Source organism: Cheilinus undulatus, linkage group 7, assembly GCF_018320785.1.
Source record: "Cheilinus undulatus linkage group 7, ASM1832078v1, whole genome shotgun sequence".
Classification (NCBI taxonomy): Eukaryota; Metazoa; Chordata; class Actinopteri; order Labriformes; family Labridae; genus Cheilinus; species Cheilinus undulatus.
In genome coordinates, this window is record NC_054871.1 from 40,013,192 (window position 1) to 40,036,472 (window position 23,281).

The following is a 23,281-nucleotide window of genomic DNA, read 5'->3' on the forward strand; positions in this document are numbered from 1 at the left end:
CAGTGACTCCATATTTAACACTCTTGTGCTCTTAAATGTACAGATGCAGAGGTTGAATTTGCCACAATGTTTGGCCACCTTTATTTAATGAATGTCATGGAAACAATGTTAGCAGGACTACAACTTCATTGTGTACATGTCCATATTTTTATAGTCACGTTTTGATGATTACATTTGTATAAGGATTCCTTTAATAATTGAGGATTTTACTGTAAATTTTATTGTTAGTTCATGCAATAGCAAAATAAAACAGCTAAGTTTCTTGGCTACTCTTCAGCTATTTGCAAGTAAATACACTGTCATGTGAATTTGTGCATTAATTCATCTTCTTGTCCTGACTTGGAGATAATGCTGCCCAGTGCATTTGGCACACATAGCTGTTTTCTATGTAAAATAAAGTTAAGTACAACTGAAAAATTGAAACTTTAAGAGAAAATGATCATAAATCAACTCATGGAAGAAGTACAAGGCCATGTCTGAGAGGCAGTTGAACTCAGAGTTGGATTCTGTTTTTGGGAGCCAGCAGGTCCAGACAGGCTTGATTGAGGAGGAAGAGGAGGAGGGAGACGGTTTCACACTAGCCCTGTTGTTATGCTCTGTCTCCTCTCCTGTTGAAACACAAGGCAGAGATGGCCTTAGGCCTCGAATTTTTTCTAAGTTTATGTTGATGGTTTATCTTCTTGAAGCTTAAATGGTATTTTAGCTCAGTGAAGTCCTGGAGCTACGGGGTGACAGTTTAGACAAAGGAGATGATGAACAAGCTCACTTTGCCTTTCCACCTTGTGCGTCTTTCTGAATCGTCTACGTGATGAAAGGTCTGCTGAGCTTCAGTGAATCCTTCTTGTTCTGGCTCATGTCTGTGACTCAAGAGCCAAAGCTGCCTAATCCCATTAAGAAACAAAGCATTTTAAGCAGGAGCCTGTCCACCTCTGTCCATAGATCAGCCAGGCATGGCGCCCTGTGACTGAGGTGACATTTGGATCTTTGATTGTGAAGCCTCTGGCTGCGTGTCTCCTGCCCTTTTTTAAAAATAAATACCTGTGGTTTGTCTTTGACAGGCACCTTTGGCCGCATCTTCCACGGCATACTGCTGGACGAAAAGGACCCCAGTAAGGAGAAGCAGGTCTTTGTGAAGACCGTGAAAGGTAGGTACTCTATCCATAGACTTTGAATAAGGTTGAGGTTGCTGCTATGACTGTACCATTGCCTCACAGTGAGGTTCCTGGTTCAAATCCCTGTTGGTCAGGGCCTTTCTCTGTGGAGTTTTCCTGACATGCTTGACAAGACATGTTCATTATGTTGATTAGTTTCTATATTGCCTGCAGGTGTGAGTGTTGGTGTGAATGTTTGCCTTTCTCTATGAGTCAGACTTGTGAGTGACTAGCAACCAGTCCAGGGTGTACTCTGCCTCTTGTTCAATGGCAGCAGGGATTAGCTTCAGCCCCCCTGCAACCCAGAGTGGAACAATTGGTCCAGATGGATATTTGACTAGATTTGGAAATTAGGTCAGAGTTGGACTGGAACAAATGGTTAGCAAACACATAATTATGAGAGTATGATTCAGTAGTTTGATGAGCAACATAAAATGATAATTAAGACCTGGATTTGTTGCTGCTGGGCAGCCTTTCTTCCAGTTTTGTCTGGTAGTAATGCTGCTGTGTAACCCTATTTGGCTCAGAATCCATTTTTCATAGAGCATTGTTATGTGTCTATTAAAAATTGAACCCGATTTCTTAACACTGATGACAGTCAACAGCAAATCCCTCCATAAAGAGTATGCATCCATGGAGATGATATTTTTTTAAACCTGTTTTTGATTAAATTCTGTTACATTCACAGAAATTAAAGTCAGTGATCTGATTATGAACTAGGTGCAAGAGGAAATAGGAGAACCACAATGGTGAATTAAACCCAGAAGCGAGTGACTTTCTTTCTTATATGCCCTTGTCAAACATTTGTAATTCTGTCTCCATTTCAATTTTTTTTAATAATTGAGCTGTGACTTCCAGTTAGAATCAGTAGTTTAAGCAAGCTTCCTTATTACTTGAGATGCTTAAATTGTAAGATTCCCTAAATGCCTTACACTGCAATCAAACACCAAACAAGGCATTTTTGAGGTCTGTGAGGCAGCAGTTTATCAATTATAAAAGACGCATTAGAGGTTAGATTATCTGCCTGAGCTAGAGCCAAGGCCAATGTGGCCTGCAGCCCAGAACTGGGTCAGACCATACCAGGATCCCTGCCCCTCCCTTTGAACCCAGGCCAAGTTGCACTCAAGAGCAGTGAAAGATGTCCTGTTAGACATAGCGGAATAACTATATTTTACACTGGATTTTATAGTTTTTGTCTATTTTCTTGTAATAAATGAAGCTCAGTATTAGTTCATGCAGGACACAGTAGACATACACCCAGCCATAATTAGCGGATGGCCAGCTGATCCTAATTATTGCCTCCCAGCTCCCACAGCCAATCACAGCTCTTCCTTTCAACACAGAGGTGTATTCAAATACAGTGCACTTCTCACGAATCCCTGCCTGCATTAATGCTGATGCCCCAGGCTGCTGCTGCTGCTGTTGCTGCTGCTGGCAAAGCTGAACCTCCCCCACCCCAGCCTCCTCCTTTGTAGCATAAAGCTTGTTGCAACCTCATTCATAGTCATGCTAAGATGATATATGATGAGAGTGTTCCTGACTGAACTTCAGAGCAACTCCCAGTGACTTCTAGGCACTTTTCTTGGATTATGAAGTCTTTTAAAAACTATAAGCAGTTTATTTACGAAACATTATATCAGTGTTTTCTTTAGATGTAAGTTTTTGATATAATGAGGGAGAAAAGCTGTTAAAAATGAGACCATCTTTGACTAAATAAGTGTTATGGAGTATTGCCTGACATTTCAAAGGAACTCAGAAATAGGCTAATTCTAATGATTATATTTAATGAAATACTAATATGCACTTATAAAAAAAAAAAATCTTTATGCTAATGAGTCGCTGCCTCCTGGCCATTAGAAAGAATATAATTTTAAGGCATGAATATCTTGGCCCTCAGTTTTCAGATCCAATTTGTTTATACAGTCTGTGTCTTCACCCTTACAATAAAACGCAACTGAGTGCAGAGTTGTCATAAAATATATGTATAATTTGTACAGGTGTGTTCAAAGTATTCCCATTCCTTTATATTTATGTGCAACTAGCTGTGGCTTTTCTAAGAGGAGTGTTGGTTTGGAGAGCGTAATCCTCAATTAACGTCACTGGACCGAAACATGGTTGTATAACACAGATGACATAAGAAGAATGACTGAGGTTGTTGGCCTGAAAGATGGCCAACACTTAAGTTGTCAGGGGGCAATTTTTGATTCTTCTTTGATTCTTCTTTCTTCTTTGGTAAGCTCTGTAGATTGTTAACCAAACACTGTCATATAGAAGCTGCTTTTCTAATGGCTTTGACTGTTGGATGTAGATGGTTTCATTTCAGTGAACTTGCATACAGATTTGAGTGTTAATGAATAATATTTCTTACTCATTCTGGAGGCTTTGCATGCCAGTAAAAGAGATCCTTTATGAGGAACCATGAGGTTCTTTGTTAGTTGCGTGTGTCAGCTTTGTCTGCCTGTTGCCTTCTGACCTCTTGTCCCGTCTCTGGTGTTTACACAGAGAGGGGTGGATACCAGACTGTGAACAATATGCCCATGCCAGTCTTGGCTTTGTTAGAGTCTTTACTTCCTCTTTATGCCTTTTGGGGAAGGGAACAATTCTGCTTCCATAGGTACCAGACAGTGACAAAGCTGCATACACAGATTAAAAACACTGAGCTTGGCACAAGTCAGTTTCCCTCTGATATTTCCCACTTTGAATGAGTGTTGGCAAAGTAAACCGTGAAAGGGAAATGCGCAAAAAAGAAAATCAAACACTACATGGGGTCTGAGAGGGCAGAAATCTACCCTTACCTTTGAGGCTTGTTTTAACAGGTTATAACACTTACTAACATGACTTATGTGTCTGATCAAACTGTTTAGATCATGCATCTGAGGTGCAGGTGACCATGATGTTGACTGAAAGTTGCAAGCTTCGAGGACTTCATCATAGGTAAGTGAAAAAATACATGTCCCCATGTCCCTTTTAGATATTTTTTGTTATTATATGCTCCCATTCTAAAAAAAAATATACCTAAAATTATAATTTGAAACATCCCCAGTATTGGTTTTATCTTCGTAGACAAATGGCTATCATTTGATGCCTAATCATTAAGCACAGTTATTAATTTGTACCATACATAAGAGTAAAAAGGATCCATTGATTGGTTAAGCAATGGTGTGATACAGCTGAGTGAAAGTCAAACATTGATCCACAATGTGATCTTTAAGACACATCTTTATTTTTAAAGTCCTACAGCTTGCCTGTTTCACTGTTTCTGCCTGGTTGTACATCATCCAGTAATTTAAAACAATAGTAACACCAAGCAGCCAATTAAGAGAATTTGATTTTCACTCCCTTTGGAGGAAAAAACTTTTTTCGAAAAAAATTTGATATAGGCTGTGTCTGAAATCACGCCCAATTTATTAAAGTGCTCTACTTTGATGAATATGCCATTTTGTAGTGATGACTTTTAAGTTTGCATTGTTATACCTTATGTAATTCATTCATTCCATCCCACAATTGACCAATGATGGTCAATATCCTAGCAATATTTGCTGTTGAGCTTTGCAATCTTAAAATTCAACTTGCAGAAAAAGACATTTGACTATTCATTTGATGGATTAGAGAAGAGCAAAAAGTGTGAATAAAGAACATATTAACACAGAGTAGTTGATGTTTTTTTAAATATTTTTTCCTCATGATGAATACAAGCATGGGATCGTTGTCTGTATGCACAAACAAATGTGATACAACACAAAAAAAATGTAATATTTCTCTTAAAACTCAGAGTCGTTTTTAGATATTTATTGTTTATATTATATGTTTTTTAAGGGGTAAAAGTTCGTTGAGTATAATTTGTCAATTTACTAATTTGTTAAATCTTTAATCTCTCCCCAGTCCATTGTCTGCACTCACACACGCTGATGATGAAGAGTGACCATCATCAGTTTTAACTTATCCCATTTATACAGATTCGCACAGCACTGATGCAGCAGAGGGAGCAATTTTGGGTTAAGTGTCTTGCTCAAGGACACAAAAAACGAAAACAAAATTAAACTGGTATTCTGACACACCTTCAAGCTTAAAGAATTATTGTACCTTCTACAATTTGAAAATTTTTCTGCGGGACAGCTCTAGTTAATCACACAATCAGCAGTTTTTTGGCAAGTTAAAGAAACATATTCTCAGGCACTCCTGAGAGGCACTTAAAAAGAAAGAGTATTTAACTGTCAAAAATTAGGCACTTTACAGTGTTGTACCTTTTCTTAAGAATATTGCTTTTCATACTTTTCAATTTGCTTCTTGGTGTCAAAAATGAAATGATCACCATATCAACATACTTCTTTTAAATGTATGTTATATGTAACTGATTGTATTAAGCAATACTGGCAGATACTGGTTGCAGATCCCTGAATCAAACTGAGTCAAAATCACATCTTGACAGATTTGTTGGTGTCTGCAAACACTCTGTTGACGTTTAAATAATTGATTTAATGTCATATTGTGAATAAACAGGCGATTTATTCTCCTATCATAAATAGAGAAAATTAACTGAAACCATGAGTGTAGCATACTGAAATTTCATCTTCTCTCTTTTTGCTGTTTTTGTCGCATATGCAAAACATTTGGTTACAGCTTGACAGCGTGTGCAGTATGACGACTCTGTTAAACTGTACACAGTATCAGAAGCTCAGCTGATTAGTTCACACATGAGGGGAATTGGACTTCCACTGTACACTCGTTGCATAGAAAGTTACTGTCATAGTCGCCCACTTCTTCCTCTTTCTTCTTTTTGAGGTCATCAAGTTGATAATATTTGTTTTCACTTCCTCCTTTGCAGTTTTCTAAAGGTTTGAGGTTAACTCCATTAACATGTTGATTCAGAAGGATTTCAACACATGTGCATTAACTGTGTAGATGTTTGGTAACACACTGTTCCTTCTCTTTCAGAAACCTTCTGCCTATAAGTCATGTGTGCACAGAGGAGGGAGAGAAGCCAATGGTACTCTTGCCCTTCATGGCTTGGGGGAATCTCAAGCTGTTCCTGCGACAGTGCAAGCTAGCTGAGGCTAACAACCCACAGGTGAGGTTCTAACCTGGAAGAAGCCCCTTATTAAACCATTAAGATGTTAGCCTTCAGAATGCAAAGCTATGTGTTGAACTGTATTGAGACATTTAGTGTCTTCTTGGAATAAATCCCCTAAACTGAAAGAGAAGGCAGATTCCATCCCAAACTCAAGCATGAAAGGACTTTTTGTGTTTACAGCAATCAACACCACATAACACCTACCAGTAACTCCTGTTTACACTGTTATTAGAAAGACTGTTGATATAGTGTTGAAGCTGGTGCTCAAGGCAGAGATTTTTATTCACTGTAAAGACAATCAGGCTTTTGTACAGGTTAACCTCAGGGAGTCTTTGATGCGCTTGGCAAAGCCACATCACAGATCCAACCAATCAATCAACCCCAAAATACAGATGTAGCAAACACAAGACCAAGCTTGCTTTCTGTCCGCATTAATCAAAACCGCTTTGTAAAGTCTGAGGTTTACGCATCAGCACCTACGTTCTCAGCAAACTCATTATGTAGTTTGGCAGTTGTACAAGACAAGAACTTAGTCATTAAATTGCGCTGGTGCAATAAACATCAAGCTATAAATTATAAATGTTTCAGTACAGGGAAGATGCACTCTCAGGAAAGCACAATACTGCAGTGTTGTATTTATAACAAGAGTGAACATCTGGTTTGAAATATAGAACAACAAAACAGAATTTAGAGTTGACCTTTTCCACAGTTGTATTACCACTGCAAACCACCTGTTAGAGTCACTGAGCACAGTGGAAACCAAGGACCTGAGTAAGCTTTTCTCTAGGGCTGGGTTATACAGACCAACATTCATACCTCAACATTTTCAGGACAGGTAAATAGCAGTACAAGATGAGTTTATTTTTACTTTTTCTTAAGAAATAAATATTAGTCAGTTCTAAAGCCAGGTTCATACTTCTGTGTTGAATTTATGCAATAGCTGCGTTGTCGTTATCTCACACAAAGTAGACTGTCCCATACAGAGTATTTCAGGCAGACAGAATCTTTAGAAAACAATCCCAAAGCAGTGTCAATTTTGAAAGCTCTTTTTAATTTTAGTCTCAGTCTCAGTCTCAGTCTTAGTCTTTGTTATTATTAACCTCTAATGCCTCTTTTACAATTGATAAACTGCTGCCTCATAGACCTCAAAAATGCCTTGTTTGGGGTTTGATTGCAGTATAAGGCATTGAGGAAATTATTATTAGTCTTCTAATTTGTCATTTCTACTATTTTTAGTTTAGTCTAGTTAAGTCCATTATAAGTCCTCACACTTGAGTCTTAACTTTTAGTCCAGACATTAATTTTCTTGCCTGAATCTGGTACCAAACCATGGTAGTGTGTTCTATGACCCTTACCAAACTTGGGATCCCTGCTCTCTACAGCTGAAAGGCAGAATAGATAAAAACACATTGCATTTTGACAGGTTTACCCACAGTGGAGAAATGTGGATTTTGAATGTCCGATGAAAACTAAATTACATTTTAGTCATCTTGACGAAAACTTAACATACTTTTTGACAGTTTTAGTCATGAAAGATCTATTTTTTGGCTAGTCTTAGTCTAGTCTTTTTCATGGAAAAAGGCTCTTGATGAACATTTTTAGTCATAATTTTAGTCAACAAAATAAACACTGTCTCAAAGGATGGTTTGACGAACCTTCTTTCTGTCACATTATTATAGGCCAGTCAGAGCTAAATGCATATGATTCTGTAGAATGGTGTCACCACCTGTTATAGTTGTTCACTATCAGTGAAACCAGTTGGTAAATTAAACTCTAAATGAAGCTGTTTAGGAGATGAACAAAAAAAACATTCTACCAAGAAAAACTTCAAGTGTAGTTCTTTGCTCTTCTTTTGATATAGAAATATTGTACATACTGTCCTGACAAAACTGCCGCTGTAGCAACATCACTTAGCTATATCAATTTACTTCAATGTTTTGGGGATGTTAGCAAGAAGATTTGATGAATTAGTTTGAGAACCACTGCTCTAGAGTATGCACAATTTGCCTGTAGATTAGGCGCTGATTGATTATGTACCCGGATGATTATTGGGGCTCGTGAGGATTTGGTCAATTATCTGTTTTGGAATTTTATTCTACCATTCAGCAATGCAATTAATGGATGAAAAGTATACAATATTTTGGCTCCTCTATGTAGACTGTATTCGTCTCTGCATTTGTTTTCACCCTCCATAGTCTCCCCTAATATCCTGCCTGCGATACAAGCGACTAGACATCACAGAAGTACTAGCCAGTTAACAATGAGGCCACAATGAGTGCCACTGACACAGTGAGCATATGGCATCACTTCCTGTTTTCCTGCTGCTCAGTGTGGTTTGTCATGTTTAAAAAGTTGATACTGAAGTGCCCATTTTGCTTTAATTTTTTTTAAATAAAATTTGACTTTGGCACATTAGGTACATTGTGTTAGTTTAAGTAATCAGTATTGGTATCTACCCTACTGATGATCAGAGACTGGCACTGCATCACCTGATGCTACCCAGTGAACCAATCATAGGGCTGGGGATCTGCATTGTTATTTAGACTGAACATTTCAAATAGATTTTCCAGTGGTTAATAAGCATATTACTTTTGAGGTTTTCGTCTGTAAACAATCTTGTACTGAACATTAGGCCTGGTATATTTTTTATTCAGTTCATTCCCATTGTACTCAGTAGTGGCTAGATGACATTTGTAGATGTGTATAATGTTATTTTAACCCAGCATAAACTGTATTAATATAAACAGTACTGCTTTACCCTCTCTCCTGAAAAACAGCAACATTTTGAAAAACGTGATAATCCCAAGGCAGACTTTCCTCTACCAGATTAACATGTATCCGTTTTGTTTCAGGTGTTTAATGAACCTTTTTATTGGTTTTAATTGATTGCCAATACTAGCTTGTCCTGTGTCGTGAGAATGATTTATTTAGGATGCATCGCACAGTCCATAGTCAGATAAGTCTGAACAAACCCTAAATTTCCTGTTGTAAGACAGTCTGAGTCAGAGATTGTCCCATTTACAGGGTCAGGGTGAAAATACAGGTTTCTATATGATGCAGTTTAAAGGAAATGAAGTCTTTTAAGCTACACAGACTGTTTGTATACACAAAAGGAGCTGCCTCACTTTGTTACCAGGCAGGGGTCTTTATTCTGCAAACAACGGAGGCTTTTCTCAGACACACCTTGCTAACCAAACCATTGTCTAACAATCCTTCAGGGGCTCTGAGGAGAAAACAAACGGCTTTCTTTGAAGGCAAAGTCTGGCTCAGACCTTTGAGGAAGGGTTTTGAGGCCTTTGAGCTTATTTTCTTTCTGTTGCATTTAATGAAAGCTACTGTTTGTGAATCATTAACTAAAGTTTGTATTGTAGTTGACATTGAATGCAGTCCTAATCTTTAGTCTGTCGGTTGAACCCCGCAGAAAGGTGTTTCTTATTTTTATGCTCAAAACTGATCTTGGTCACTCTACCTGGACAGAAAATAACATTTACAATGTATTACAGCCTTTGATATGCTACACGTGTAAAAATCTTGTTCCCTGTCATCAACCCAACTTTATCTTTGGTCCACTGTGGTTAGATAAGTCAAGTAGGAATTTTTCTTCTTAATCCAAAGTTGTTTTCTCATTCATATGAATCCACCTTGATTTTTAAAGTGTGGTGGCTTCATCTCTGACTTCTTCTCTGACTCTAGGGTGTGGCAGGTTCGCGTCTTATAGGTCGTTTTTACCAAGTGGTCCAGCTCAGTTTGTTGCGGAACGGCACACATATTTTTTGCGTTACCATAGAGCAAAAGTGGGAAAGGGTCCCAAAAACCCGACCCGTACCGTCCCACTTTTCGGCACCCTTCCGTACGGGTACCAATCTTATCTATCCGTCCCAAAAAGGTGGAGCTACAACCACAACAATAGGGGCTGCACTGACGTCACGTCAGCGTGTGAGACCGCTGCTCAGCTCCGGGCTGCAAAACACGGAAGTCTCTTTGAGGAGCAGCACAAAAGGGGGAAACGGACTAATGTCTGCATTAATCGGGTATATATATGGACTCAACAGAGATCCACACTGTTTTGTGAATATGAAGCTTTAGATCAGTTAATTCTCTCTATTGTAACTAGTTATTCATCTACTTCTAAGTGTAGGTAATGTGTGAAAACATTGCTCTGTGGTTGTTGAACATGTCCTAAAACTTCGGGCTACAGCCTGTTTTGAAATGAGATCACGTATTCCATCAGCTGAGGAGCTGGACTGACAGTGGTTAACATAATTAAAATTGTTATTTTTTAGAAAGCATTTTCAGTTGAAATAAAGCTGTTTAATACGTATTCCCCACTGATTTCTGTCACTCATTCTTTCTACAACTCAGCAACTGGACCAGCTGAATTGTGCTGACTGTGACTTCACATGCATAGCATTTACAGCCCGCCCACCAAGTGAGGGCACGGGTGTCTGTGGAAACGCAAACTATTTTGGGGTTTAGCGTACCAAACCATACCAAACTATACTGAATCAAACCGTACCCCTTGATGGAAACAAGGCTTTAGCTCCTACACTCTTCAGTGCCTGTATGGGCTAGATAATGGGGCAGGTAACAGGTGCAGACAAATGTGGATTGTCATTAGGTGATGTCCAGATCACCGATCTGGACTTTGCTGATGATGTTGTGATCCTTGAAGACTTGAGATGTCCATGTGGGGGGCTTAACTTACTGAGTGAGGAGGCTGAAGCGTTTGAAATGCATGTCTCCTGGGTCAAAACAAAGTTTCAAGGCATTCAGGGATGCCTTGCCTGTGAATGGTGAGAGTGTGGAAGTTGTAGAGCAGTTCACCTATCTTCGCAGTGTAATCCATTTTTTTCGCTGACTGCAAGGCTGGGATCAACTGCAGGCTTGGACTTACGCATGGGGCAATCGGTTCACTAGACAAGGTGGTGTGGCTCTCCCGGTATCTGTTCATGCAGATGACAGTCAGAGTCTTTCAGTCCTTGGCCTTCCAGGTCTTACTTTACTCTTGTTAGGCCTGGATGCTGACTGAAGGCCAGAGATGCCAGCTGGACTCCTTTGTGATGACTTCTCTTTGGTGCATTTTTGGGTATCATTGGCAAGACCATATGTCTAATGCTGATGTGCTCAGGAGAGTGAGGATGGGAAGGGTCAGCTGCAGGATACAGGAGTGGCAGCTGTGTTTCTACAGGCACACTTTCCTGTGCCTCATCCAGCTCACTGCATACTGGGTGCCCAGGGCCTGGTGGGCTGGACCAGACATTAGGGGCCAGCTGTGACAGGCCTGGATGATGGCCATCAGGAGGCCAAAGCAGTATAGGACCAAGGTTGATGATAAAAAGTGCTGAACCAGCATATGCTCCCATACATGACCTGATTTTTTCTGCCCTGTGAAACTGTTACAAGACAGTTGTACTTTAGATAAGGGATTCCAAAACCTTTTTTTATTTCAAAACCCACATGAAAAATGTGTGCTTTCCCAAACTTCCAAAAGACATCATACATTGCCATAAAAAAGACATTTTAAAGCAAAAAAATCCCTAGGATTGATGTGCTAATTTCTATTCATTTGTTGGACTATTTTATCTAATTTAATTATTTAACCATGGGGTTTTAATTTGAAATTACTACAAAAATCTCCAAGGCACTCTCTTCAAACAGTTAAAATGCTTTTATTTTCATGGCATGGTCATATAAACCTTAAAAAAACACTTTGACGTGCTTTCAACATCAGGCCTATATCGGGAAGTCAAAATTGTTTACCGAAATGCATCTACATTGGCAATATGTATTTCTGTACTCAATTCTATGGTAGATTTCATGTTGAACCACAAATTTCAGCACGGTATTGCCACAACTCAACTTTCTTGCTAAATGGATATTTTTACATAAGTCGTTGCAATGCATCAACAGATTAGTGATATTTCACAAAAAGCTTGGCATATTAGCATAGAGAGCCATCAGACTGACCCTGCCACACCTCAACAGCTCTAACTATTTATAATTATACAGCTAGCTTCCTTCGGAAAGTTGCACCCATCTTATTTCACACAAGTGATATTTTCCACTTGACTGGCCTCTCACCTGCATATAAAGACCGAAATAGTCTCTGTGTATGCAACTCCCATCTTTGACCCGTGGTTGACTTGTCCCAGTTCAAAGGAAATAAAAACAGTTTGACACAGAAGGTAAATTACACCTCTAAAGGCACGTAAACTCTGCTTTCTGTCCCTACTCCCTCCCTTTTTCCATTATTGTGTTTTTCCTGAGTCGGCTCTAAAACTGCACATTGTCTTTCTCTCTCCCTTGTTTCCTCTCAGGCAATCTCTCAACAGGACTTGGTTTATATGGCCATCCAGATTGCATGTGGAATGAGCTACCTGGCTCGAAGAGAGGTCATACACAAAGACCTTGCTGCCAGGAACTGTGTGTAAGTATCCCTGACCCAGGTCAAAGCTGCCGTCATTCATCCTCAGTTCTTCCGTGTTGCCTTCAGGTGATTTTTTTAGGATTTAATTACTCTAAGATAAAGATGCCAACTAGTCTCTGTTGTCCTCTCCCCTCCTTTCCTCTGACAGCATTGACGACAACATGCAAGTGAAGATCACAGACAATGCCCTTGCCCGGGACCTTTTTCCCATGGATTACCACTGTCTGGGGGATAATGAGAATCGACCAGTCCGTTGGATGGCTCTAGAAAGCTTGCTCAACAATGACTTCTCTAGTGCCAGTGACGTGGTAAGAACATAGACTTTTATGAGAAGTGAAAAGTGCGGCAGACTTCATCCATATCAGATTGTAGGCCATCGCTGTGTTTTTTACAAAGCTCAAAGTGACCACATTCTTCCAGAAAGTGAAGTTTTGAAAGGAGGGGAGGGTAACACAGTGAGTTATTGAGTTTTACAGTCTTTGACAAAAGAAAAGAATTTTCTGGCTATTTAGATAGTTATCAACAATTAGTCGCTCCAAATAAGGGTGTTTGTGCAGGAATCTTACTAAAGTTGTTTGGACAAAAAAATGCAAAAAGAGATTCTTGGGGGTGTTGCAAATTTGCTGCTTTTAAATCTTAATGGGAGTGTGGGAGCCTAATAAATAATCTAGCCTCTTTTCTTATTACTGTAGCCAACTTACGCCTCTACAAGGAGAAGAAAACAATACTGTTTATTTTACCACAAAAGGATCTGTTTATAGCCCTATTCAGGTGTGAACAAAAACTTCAGAACTTCCTAAAACATTGGGGGTGAGCTGCATTTTTGAGCGCAAACAGCCAAATTTTTCTCCCAGACATTTTCCTGTCACTCCCCTGGTAAGGTTTCCGCTCTTCAGCAATGCAAAATAGATATAACAGATGGAATCATGACCTTTTTAACTTTACATTAAGCTCTTTCGGCTTTTGTTAAAACATGTATTGTCTTTTGTCTTTCCTACAAATAACAGAAAAGTATTGATAGTAGTGCTAATAGGGACATGTGTAGATTGATAAAAGCTTCAGGTTAAAAATATGACTTGTATATCTGTTGTTTCGCTAAGAACTTTGGTACTTTCTTTCCTTTGAAGTGAAAAAAATAATAGATATTATGTTGTATAAATCATGAAGCCTACTTTTAATTGAAATTCTAATGTTTTTACAAACAGAAAGCATATACTGCTCTGTGCTGTAAATTTTGTGGCTTTTTAGAATCAATGAAGTTATTTCAAATGACATACCCAGTACTTTTTTAAAAACATTTTCAGCAAATAAAATAAATAACCTCACTGTGATAGTACTGAAAACTGTGATATTTAGGGTCACTGTAATTCTGATGTGAAATTTTGAATTTTATTACATTTAAACTTAAAACAAACAAGGAAAACCAACAAGCCAGCTAAAATAAACTCAGACATAACACCTCCCATCATTTAAATAAACCACACAATTTTGCAATTAATGAGATGCATTTTTAGACAATTAAGATGACGCTTGATGAAGATTGATAATGAAGTTTTTCCCTTTTTGAAAATAAAGGTACTTCTCCAAAGAAGTACTATAATAAACTTAAGCAGGCACTTTTGTAAAGTACTGCTTAAAACAAAAAGAATTGCAGCCTTTCACACAATTGTGTAATTGCACAGCCTGACATTGTGATTGCAATTAAATGAATTATTCAGCACTAGATTAAATTGAGTGACTGATCAAGCTTGCATTGTTTTGCACACACTTTTCACCTAAAGCAGTCACATCAGATACAAAGCATAACTTTAAGGCTTAATGAATCAAATATTTTGGAGTGAACAAAATTAAACCTTACATTGATTTCTTAAACACAAAACATGCTATGGAAACGGAAATCATTTCTTTATACCTTGTTGTAAACAAGTTAATATTCAACTGAAACTGGGAATCTTAATAAAGGAATTCAAGGAGAGAAATTCCATTTAATTACCATCCCCAAGTGTGAACACAAGGAACTGCAATTTTTGGCACTTGGCTGATCTTAGCCCAAGAAATGTCCATTCTTATAAGGGCTATAGCAACAGAAACATTGGTTTTTTTGTTTAGCCAAACCACCCAAACCTTAAATCCACCTTCCTTGTTTCTGATGGTTTCCAAAAAAACCATTAATTGGGATATGATACAGAGGTGATAGAGGAAATGCCCCCTATTGTGTCTGAGCCATTCTTGGGCATTGTATCAGAGTGTCAGAAGGAAAGGTGGTACAGTGTCCAGCTCTCCCCTCTTTCCTGTCCCAGGATAGCACAGCGGGTGCGGCAGACAGGCAGGAGGCTCAACAGCTCCTTAGAGACACCAGCCAGACATTCCCCCTCCCCTCCACATTCCTCTTATGGTCATGATGTTTCATGGCAGTCATTGCCCTCCCTACACTTACAGTAAAACACAGGCCTGGCATTACTAGCCCACTTAGGTCAAGGGGGAAATCCAGGCAAGTACCTGGATCTGTGTTGTATCACAGCATCACACATCCCGGTGTTGTGCAAGTAAAAGCTTCTAACACTAATGTAAGATATGACTCACATTTGATGTCAAGAAATCAGAGATGACTAGTGGTTATTAGATCTTTTGTTTGTGATAGTAGTAACTCAGACTCAGATAAACTTTATGTGTACTTTTTTTCTCATTCTCTTCTTTAATTCTTTAACCACCTCTAAAAAAACACATTGTTTGAATAAGCTTACATTAAATTTATCTACTATGAAAGCTATATTTTGAATCAAACATGGTATGATTCTGTTACTTAATGCTACTTGTGTTATATAATATAGTAAGAATGTGTGGGAGATAAGTGCCAGCTTCAGGAGGTTGATCCAAAATCCATAATCCAATTTAAACAGATCTAAAATGAATGAACCACATTAGTGAGAACATAACAAACACTGGCATACAGAAAATGTAACATAAACTTGAGACCTCCAGATTCAAAAGCTATAAAATATTAGTAGATGCTTCAAGGTATTACATCTAGTTAGTAAAAATGCCATTGTTAGTCTCGCATTTCTTTTGCAGATGATATCATTAAAATGCATTTGCAGTCTGCACATTAATAAAGTTTAAGTAAGCTATGGAATTGATGTGTTTTGTTCATGTTTGTATTAACAATGTTTTTAAAATCAGTATAGCTGGTTTTCTGTCATATTCTAGCAAATATTTGATGACTTTCCAGTGTATATATTTTTGGCAAAAGCTGGATACATGCCATTAGATAATTGGGACAATTTGGTTGCCCCATCCCTCCCTTTCGTTCAAAGTCACCAACGGCCGAATTATCCGATAGTTCTAAATATAATCTCGCCAGATTTTCCTGTAGTGAGAGGTGTGGTAAGAATGATCTTTCCTCTTTGATCTGCTCAAAAGACAATTGAAGCTGCGTCAAAATGAGATCATACATTTATAATATACCGTGATAAATAAAACTGTCCAGTATTTGCGATCAGAATTCTTGTGTGGGGTGAAAACTGAGAACAGTGGATTAGGCATAAACAGGATTATTTCATGGAATGGAGCCACAGCCAATCAGGAACCAAACTGACAGAGGAAGCACAACAAACACAGCCATGGCAGTGATAGTAAAGATGAAGCATCAAGTTAGATGCAAAAATGCTTGTACAGCATTTCCTGTGAAACATACCATAATCCAATTGACAGAGACAGGAGCTGGACCAAAACTGTTGAGAAGGGTCTGGATGCACACCATTTATCTCTGACTGCCACAGTCACGGACCGTTCATCTGAGACACTGTATCTCAGAAAGGAAATGCTGTAATTTGCATGTACAATGTACATAAATTACTATTTTTTTAATTTTGCTTTATCTATAAACAAGTCAGGCAGTTAGATACATGAAATAACCACATTGCCAACATTACAGAATAGCAACATTTCATAAATAAGACAGAAAAAGGACAGAGGTATAACTCTAGAATAAATAATGCATAGATCAGATTTAGAAGTAGTTGCTTTAGCTTCCTTAGCTTTAGCAAGCTAATAAAGCTATGCTAGCTACATAATTAACATTACTACATAACCCAATGAAGCTAAGTTAGCTTTAGCAATGTGAGCTTGAGCAAATGTAGCTAAAGCTAACGTAGCTAAGGAGTTACCATACCTATGTATCTTACATAGCTTGTGAGCTTAGCTTTAGCTACGTTAGTTATGTAGCTCTGTTATTTATTTCTTCCTTAGCTTTAGCAAAGTGAGATTTAGCACACGTAGTGAAAGCTGACTCAGCTACGCAGATAACGGGCCACTTACGTAGCTGCTTTGTTGGCTTAGCTTTAGCTCCATTGCTCTATTAGTTACGTAGCTCCATTATCTATGTAGCTTATGCAGCGAACAGAGCTTTGTAATCTATGCTTGCTGTGTTTGAATGTTTTCATGGAGGACAAGCTGTTTTTTGTAAGCGGCTATGTCAAACATTTTGTAATCAGGTTTTGCAGGTCAGTTTTTTAACTTTAAAGTTTTGATATCCTAACCCTTACCTACCCCGAAACTGAAGTTAAACCTGATTTTATTTTGAAAGTTAAAGCATGTATTTGTATGAAATATACAGCGTCTTAGATGAATGGTAGAGAGAGTTGACATCAGAAATAAACGGTCTGCAGCCAGACTATGAAGGGACATTACTAGCACAAAGGATGTCACAGGTAGCCAACAGCTAGCCAAATTTAGCTTATTTACTCTGAAATCCTGTTTGTGCAAGATTTTGAGAGTGAAAAGCGGGAATCTCTAATGGGCATTTTGTTGAACACCACACACTTTACGAACTAAACGGTTTAATCTGTCATTATTTGTCGTCATGTGGGGTCTCTCACATTTTCAAAATTTAGAGGCACTCTGGGCCAATTTTTTTGGAAGTTTTAGGCCTGCTTTCCTCCTTTACAAGTTTGAACCTGTTACCATCACAGAAAACTTGTCATTTGCAGCAATTATATATCACACTCAGTACATTTATATGCACAGTGAAGTCAAGCTAAAGTTATAACGAACTACTGTCTTTATCCTAGTAAAGAGCCAGGGGCAGAACCAATTTATTGACAGGAGTATTTCCATCTCCGCCACAGTGGGTCATGATTTTCCCCCTTTCAGCTCGTTACAATTGGACTTAGTCCAACAGCAAAACCATGGCCATTTTACAGCTCTTTACTTTTTGCACATGCCACATGTTGTAGTTGTGGTTTACATGTGTTATGCACACTGTTGATGTCTGAAGGCAGATGAAAACTTCACTTAAGTTTAGCATTTATGCTGTTCAACTTACAGGTAAAAGCCCAGCACAGAGGCTAGAGAGCATGTGCAGAATACCTTGCCAGTTTGGGTTGGATTGAGGTGTGTAGACTGAAGAAGCTAATCAGTCTCCAACCATATTATCTACATGTGTTAATCTGACAGTAAAAAGTTTGATCTGAGTCCCACAACTATATTAACATGTATTTTAAAAGTCCAGTTTTAGTCAAACTCATCCAATAATTCATCTTTTTCTAACTGCATGTAAACGCACTGACTATATTTATATGTTACAGTCAGGTCAGCGATTAGTGCCCAGTTTTGTTTTTTATTTCAGAAAATAATGAGGATGACTTGCACCTTAGGTGACCTGAGATTGGGGTTAATAATCCGAACATCACTTGAAAACCCAAATAAGGAAATGTTTCTTCTCTCTGTTTCCTCCCGTGGGGTTAGACTGAAGGGTCAACACTACGACACATCCAGGGTGGACCCTGGATGACATGGGAGCCTGGACCTTTTAGAAACATAACACCCCCCTAACTGTTTACTCAGTCTGTCAACAAAAACTTTCTGCTATGATTTATATTGTGTATAAATTTATCAACATAATTTCCTTGCATTGTTCCTGTGGAACATTTTGTATTTTAAAGTAAGTGGGCACCACTTGTTTTCCTGCCTGTGGATAGAAATGGTCATCTTGTTTATTCTGTTTGATGAAAACACATAAAAGTCAGCAGGTTGTGTTGAAAATGTTTATAAATGTTGTAAATAAATGCTCAGTGCTGCTCTCCTCTCAGTGTTGATCACGTGTTGTGTTTTTACAGTGGGCGTTTGGAGTGACACTGTGGGAGCTGATGACTCTGGGACAGACCCCTTATGTCGACATCGACCCCTTTGAGATGTCAGCCTACCTGAAGGATGGGTACCGAATAGCACAACCAATTAACTGTCCAGATGAGCTGTAAGTTTTTTAGAGCACATTCACACATGAACACAGACCCCAGGGTTGTCATGAGGGATAGAGCGGGATTCAGATTAACAAAAGCAGTGCATAAACTTCAACCCATGCTTTGAGAAAGTTTAACTAAATTGTCTCACTTACAAGAAATCCACCAGTTAAGGGACAATTAGGCAAGTTTATTAAGGTAATCTGGTCACTTGATATCTTGGAGGAGTCTTTTTTTAATATATATTGACAGTATGTATATATTTGTTAATGTTACTTGACATATAAATTATCACTTGTTTGCCTGTGTTGTAACAGAAATAAATGACAGGATTACCAGATGGCCTGTGCAGCTGCTGACAGCTGGCAAGTTTGGACTTGATGAAACTGCTGCAGTCACTCTCAGGACATGTTTGTTCTTTTCCTTGTCCTGCTGTTATCAGTATAAACACATAATTTAAGTTGTAGACATCTGCTGTAAAGTCTGTGTTTTAATGCTTACCTGCAGCCAACCTTCAACCAAAGAGCCCCGTTGATGACACATCGTTTATGCAATATGGGAGTACTGAACCTAAATGAAATGCTCATCAGTTACCAGCATTTGTTGCTGTGAAGCATATCAACTTCCTGAAACTGTCAAGACGAAAAAGGAGAGGCTTTCTCTCACCACAGTGTTAGTATTCACTGATGTTTCCTCAATATCAGTTTGCTACAGGGCTGTCACCTTGACATGTTTAGATAATAACAACAGGGGTTTCCTGCTCAGAGAAGGAGGGTGCTCTATGAAGCAAGTTCAACATAAACAGGCTTTATTAGCACCACCTAGCCCGCTAAAAACACCAACAGGTGAATGGATATCAGGGAGTCTTGACTATCGGCCAAAAAATTAAATGAGGAAGAAGACTCAGTGGGACTCTGGTCAAAATCGAATTCCCGGAGCCATGCACCGCCTAGCTCCACTGCTCAGCTGTTGTCTTGAACTGGGGAATCTTTCCAATAAAAACTGCACTCCATACGCTTTATCTAATAAACAAACAACACCGTTTTCTCTGTGTGTATGGATTAAGAAGTGGTGCCACCAGAATGGTCTGCAACAGAAGTTATTCACAGAGCATGCTGGGAAGCTTGCAGCACTTTTCAGGCTGACGCCACTTCTGTAACTGCTTTTCTCCCACATTATGTCCAGATGACCCATAACAAGAGAACAGTGACTTATTGTTTATTGACTAAACCTAAATCTGAAGGACACCACAGTTCAAGACAACAAGTGAGCAGAAGAGCTTGGTGGTGTTTGACTTGGTGAAATGGATTTATGCAGTATGTGCACCATCAGATTTTCTGCATCATTAACTGAATCCATGTTGGATCTTTTTGCTAAATAAATCTGTATATAGCTGATATAAACGTGCACATGAATGTCTTGTTCACAGTTTGGTTGTGCAGCTTGAGTTATTGCAGCCTAGCTGGGTTTAAGAGACTTCATGATATTAGAAACTCTGCCTTATGGCTCAACAAAGCCATAAATCTTGCTTGTTGTCAACCGTCCTGGCTACAGTGATGCACCAGCTGGGTTGATGAGTAACTGAGGCATGGCTATGTGAATCCGTTCAAGTGTGTTGTGTAATATTCTTAAAACTTATGACAGTTGATAAACTGGAAGTAGATATTCTTGTTGAGTATTTTAATGATTCTCATTGAAAACCGTTCATTGTAATCCCATGTAGTTCCCCTTTGTGCAGACGATGCCAGGAAGTCGTCATAATTCTACTCATTTAGCTGAGTTACAAGAGTGGAGTTTAAGAGGCACTACTTAATAGGTTCTCTTGGATAACATACACCATATGGATAAAAGTATTTGGCAACACTTGTTCTCTATTGAATTCGGGGTTTCAGTCAGACCCGTTGCCACAGGTGTGTATCATCAACGAGTCTGGGTTTGACAAATGCCTGGAGAACGTTCCTGCCTGGCTGCATTGCCACTGTGGAGTCAGGTGGATAAGGGATAATGGTATGGGGCTGTTTTTCAGGGTTTGGGCTAGGACCCTTATCTCCAGTGAAGGGCAGTCCTAATGCTTCAGCCTACCAAGACATTTTGGACAATGCTATGCTTCCAACTTTGTGGCAACAGTTTGAGGAAGGCCTTTTTTTCCAACATGACTGTGCCCCAGTGCACAAAGCAAGGACTGTAACAACATGGTTTAACAAGTTTGTTGTAGAAGAACACAACTGGCCCACACAGAACCCTGACCTCAACCCCATCAAGCGCCTTTGATACGAACAGGAGCGGAGCTGGCTAGCCAGGCCCTCTCGTCCAAAATCAGTGCCTGACCTCATAAATGCCCTACAGAATAGGAATGGAGCACAGTGCTGTGTATGTGGAGCTCCTGCTACGCTGAGCTCTGTCACCTGCAATGCCATAATACAATGTGCATTAACAGGCAATCAGTCCCTCACTGAATCAATCTGAATGTCTTAAGGCACGATGATGGCATCAGCCTTTTCGCATAAATGCACTATGAAAACACCTAGCATTTTAAATATGGCGACTCCCGTTAGTGAGCTTCGAAACTGCCTAAGGACCCAGTGGGTGGTGTAGCTTGTTTATAAGGGCACCATATCCATCGTACATGATGCCACTTTACAGAGAACTCTGTCCACAAATTATTTTCTCTTACAATGTTTTCCCCTCATGGTGTATTACACTTCTACTTTCTGATATACAGTTGAAGGATGTGTGACGCATTATGCTTTATAACTGCTTTTGTCCTCACCTGAATCCACTGAAAACACTATTGTTAAATATCCAAAAACAACTCAAGGAAGAAGTACCTGTATTAGTTAAAATAATGGAACATGTTTTCCCTTCTAAATTCAATAGGTGGTGAGGGGACGCCTTCCTTTCCCAAAATATTAGAGGCTGCTAAATAAAACATTTAAGGGCATGAACTGATCCTATCTCACTTATATCAGCGCTGTACAGGCAGCTCCCATTTCAGGACAACATGTACTGTAGATGTAAGAACAACTCAAAGTGTTCAATTACAACGACCTGAGTTTAACACCAGCTCTTTTTGTTACCTTTCACCTCTTCTTCCTGTCTTTAACCCAAAACACCGCCTTAATGTGAGCCTTTTGCTTCTGTGTTGCAGGTTTGCAGTAATGGCATGTTGCTGGGCACTGGACCCTGAGGAGAGGCCAAAGTTTCAGCAGCTCGTTCAGTGTCTCACAGAGTTTCACGCAGCGTTGGGCGCTTATGTCTGAAAACGAGCTGATTTATTCCTCAAGAGCAGCGTCACTAAAAGCTGATGGACACTATTCATAAGGAAAACACGTATGAAAATGTGCCTTATTCAATGAAAGAGCAGACTTAAGCTGATGATTTCATTTTGTACAGTACTTTTTTTGAGTTTTTATATAGTTGAATTACCTTTTTACAGCATAGCAATGTAAAAGGATTCTGTGTTGAATATTGTGTCGTATGCTTTGAAAGCGACTAGACATTGCTCTTCTTCTGCCAAGAGGACAGAAACGATGGAAACGTGTCCTCATCTGTACAGCACATCAGCATTTACAGACATTTATGTGCCATTGGACACCTTTTAAAGGACAATTTAGGCTTCACCACCTGGTTTTACAGACAGTATTTTTACAGTTTTGTAACATAGTAAGTTGTAGATGTAATTTGGAGGACAGTAACCCTGGAGCAAAAAGATTAAGGTACCGAACTTAGACTTTAAAGCTTCTTTTGTTTATATAATTAGAACCCCAAACATTTTTCCTCACTCTGCTACAGTAAGCTCAAGTTTGGTACGACAAGCCCTTTTGGAGATGGGGATTTATTTGATGATTTCTGAAACCTTATCACTCGGTACTCTGTTTCCAAAAACAACGTTATGGATCTGTTCTCCTCTATTTGTGAACTGGGTGCACGGACGCCAAAGCTTGAACAAAATCTTCCTGTTTGAACAACCAGAGTGACTTTTGGACGCTGTATTTGGAATGTCACCTCTTTTGTATATTTTTGTTTCCACTATTACACCCTCCAAACAGGATTATAAATACGTTTTCATCTTAAGGCTTGATTGTTCTGTGTCAGAACACATGGCCCTTCACAGGACGGATTTTTTTTTGTGAAACTCTCACTCATCACTGTGAACACACAAAAACGTCATACCAGCTAAAACTAATCTTACCCTCACACCTTTAACATCTTTGTGATGTGTCTTTATGGTCACTGCATGTTGAATTAAGGTTGTAAAGTGCTTCCCCGATTCATATCCACAAATTAAATGGGATCTTTTAAGTATTTAATGTGCACTCCACTTTATTTTGAAATATTTTGTTCTTAATGACAGCAGATACAAAGGTTTTGGAATCACAGCCATAAGAAAGCT

At 39.0% G+C, this 23,281-nt stretch overlaps 1 protein-coding gene across 2 annotated transcripts in view; it reads left to right on the forward strand.

Annotated features, from left to right (window-relative positions):
• Positions 1–23,193, forward strand: part of ryk (receptor like tyrosine kinase) — a 69,716-nt gene extending 46,523 nt beyond the window's left edge. For both annotated transcript variants that reach the window (XM_041791853.1, XM_041791854.1), the window contains 7 exons: positions 1,059–1,145; positions 4,016–4,085; positions 6,087–6,219; positions 12,540–12,649; positions 12,798–12,957; positions 18,766–18,902; positions 22,037–23,193. In XM_041791853.1, coding sequence (XP_041647787.1) covers positions 1,059–1,145; positions 4,016–4,085; positions 6,087–6,219; positions 12,540–12,649; positions 12,798–12,957; positions 18,766–18,902; positions 22,037–22,148 — 809 coding nt within the window. In that variant the 3' untranslated portion in view covers positions 22,149–23,193. The remainder of the gene's footprint in view (positions 1–1,058; positions 1,146–4,015; positions 4,086–6,086; positions 6,220–12,539; positions 12,650–12,797; positions 12,958–18,765; positions 18,903–22,036) is intronic.
• Positions 23,194–23,281: the final 88 nt, after the last annotated feature.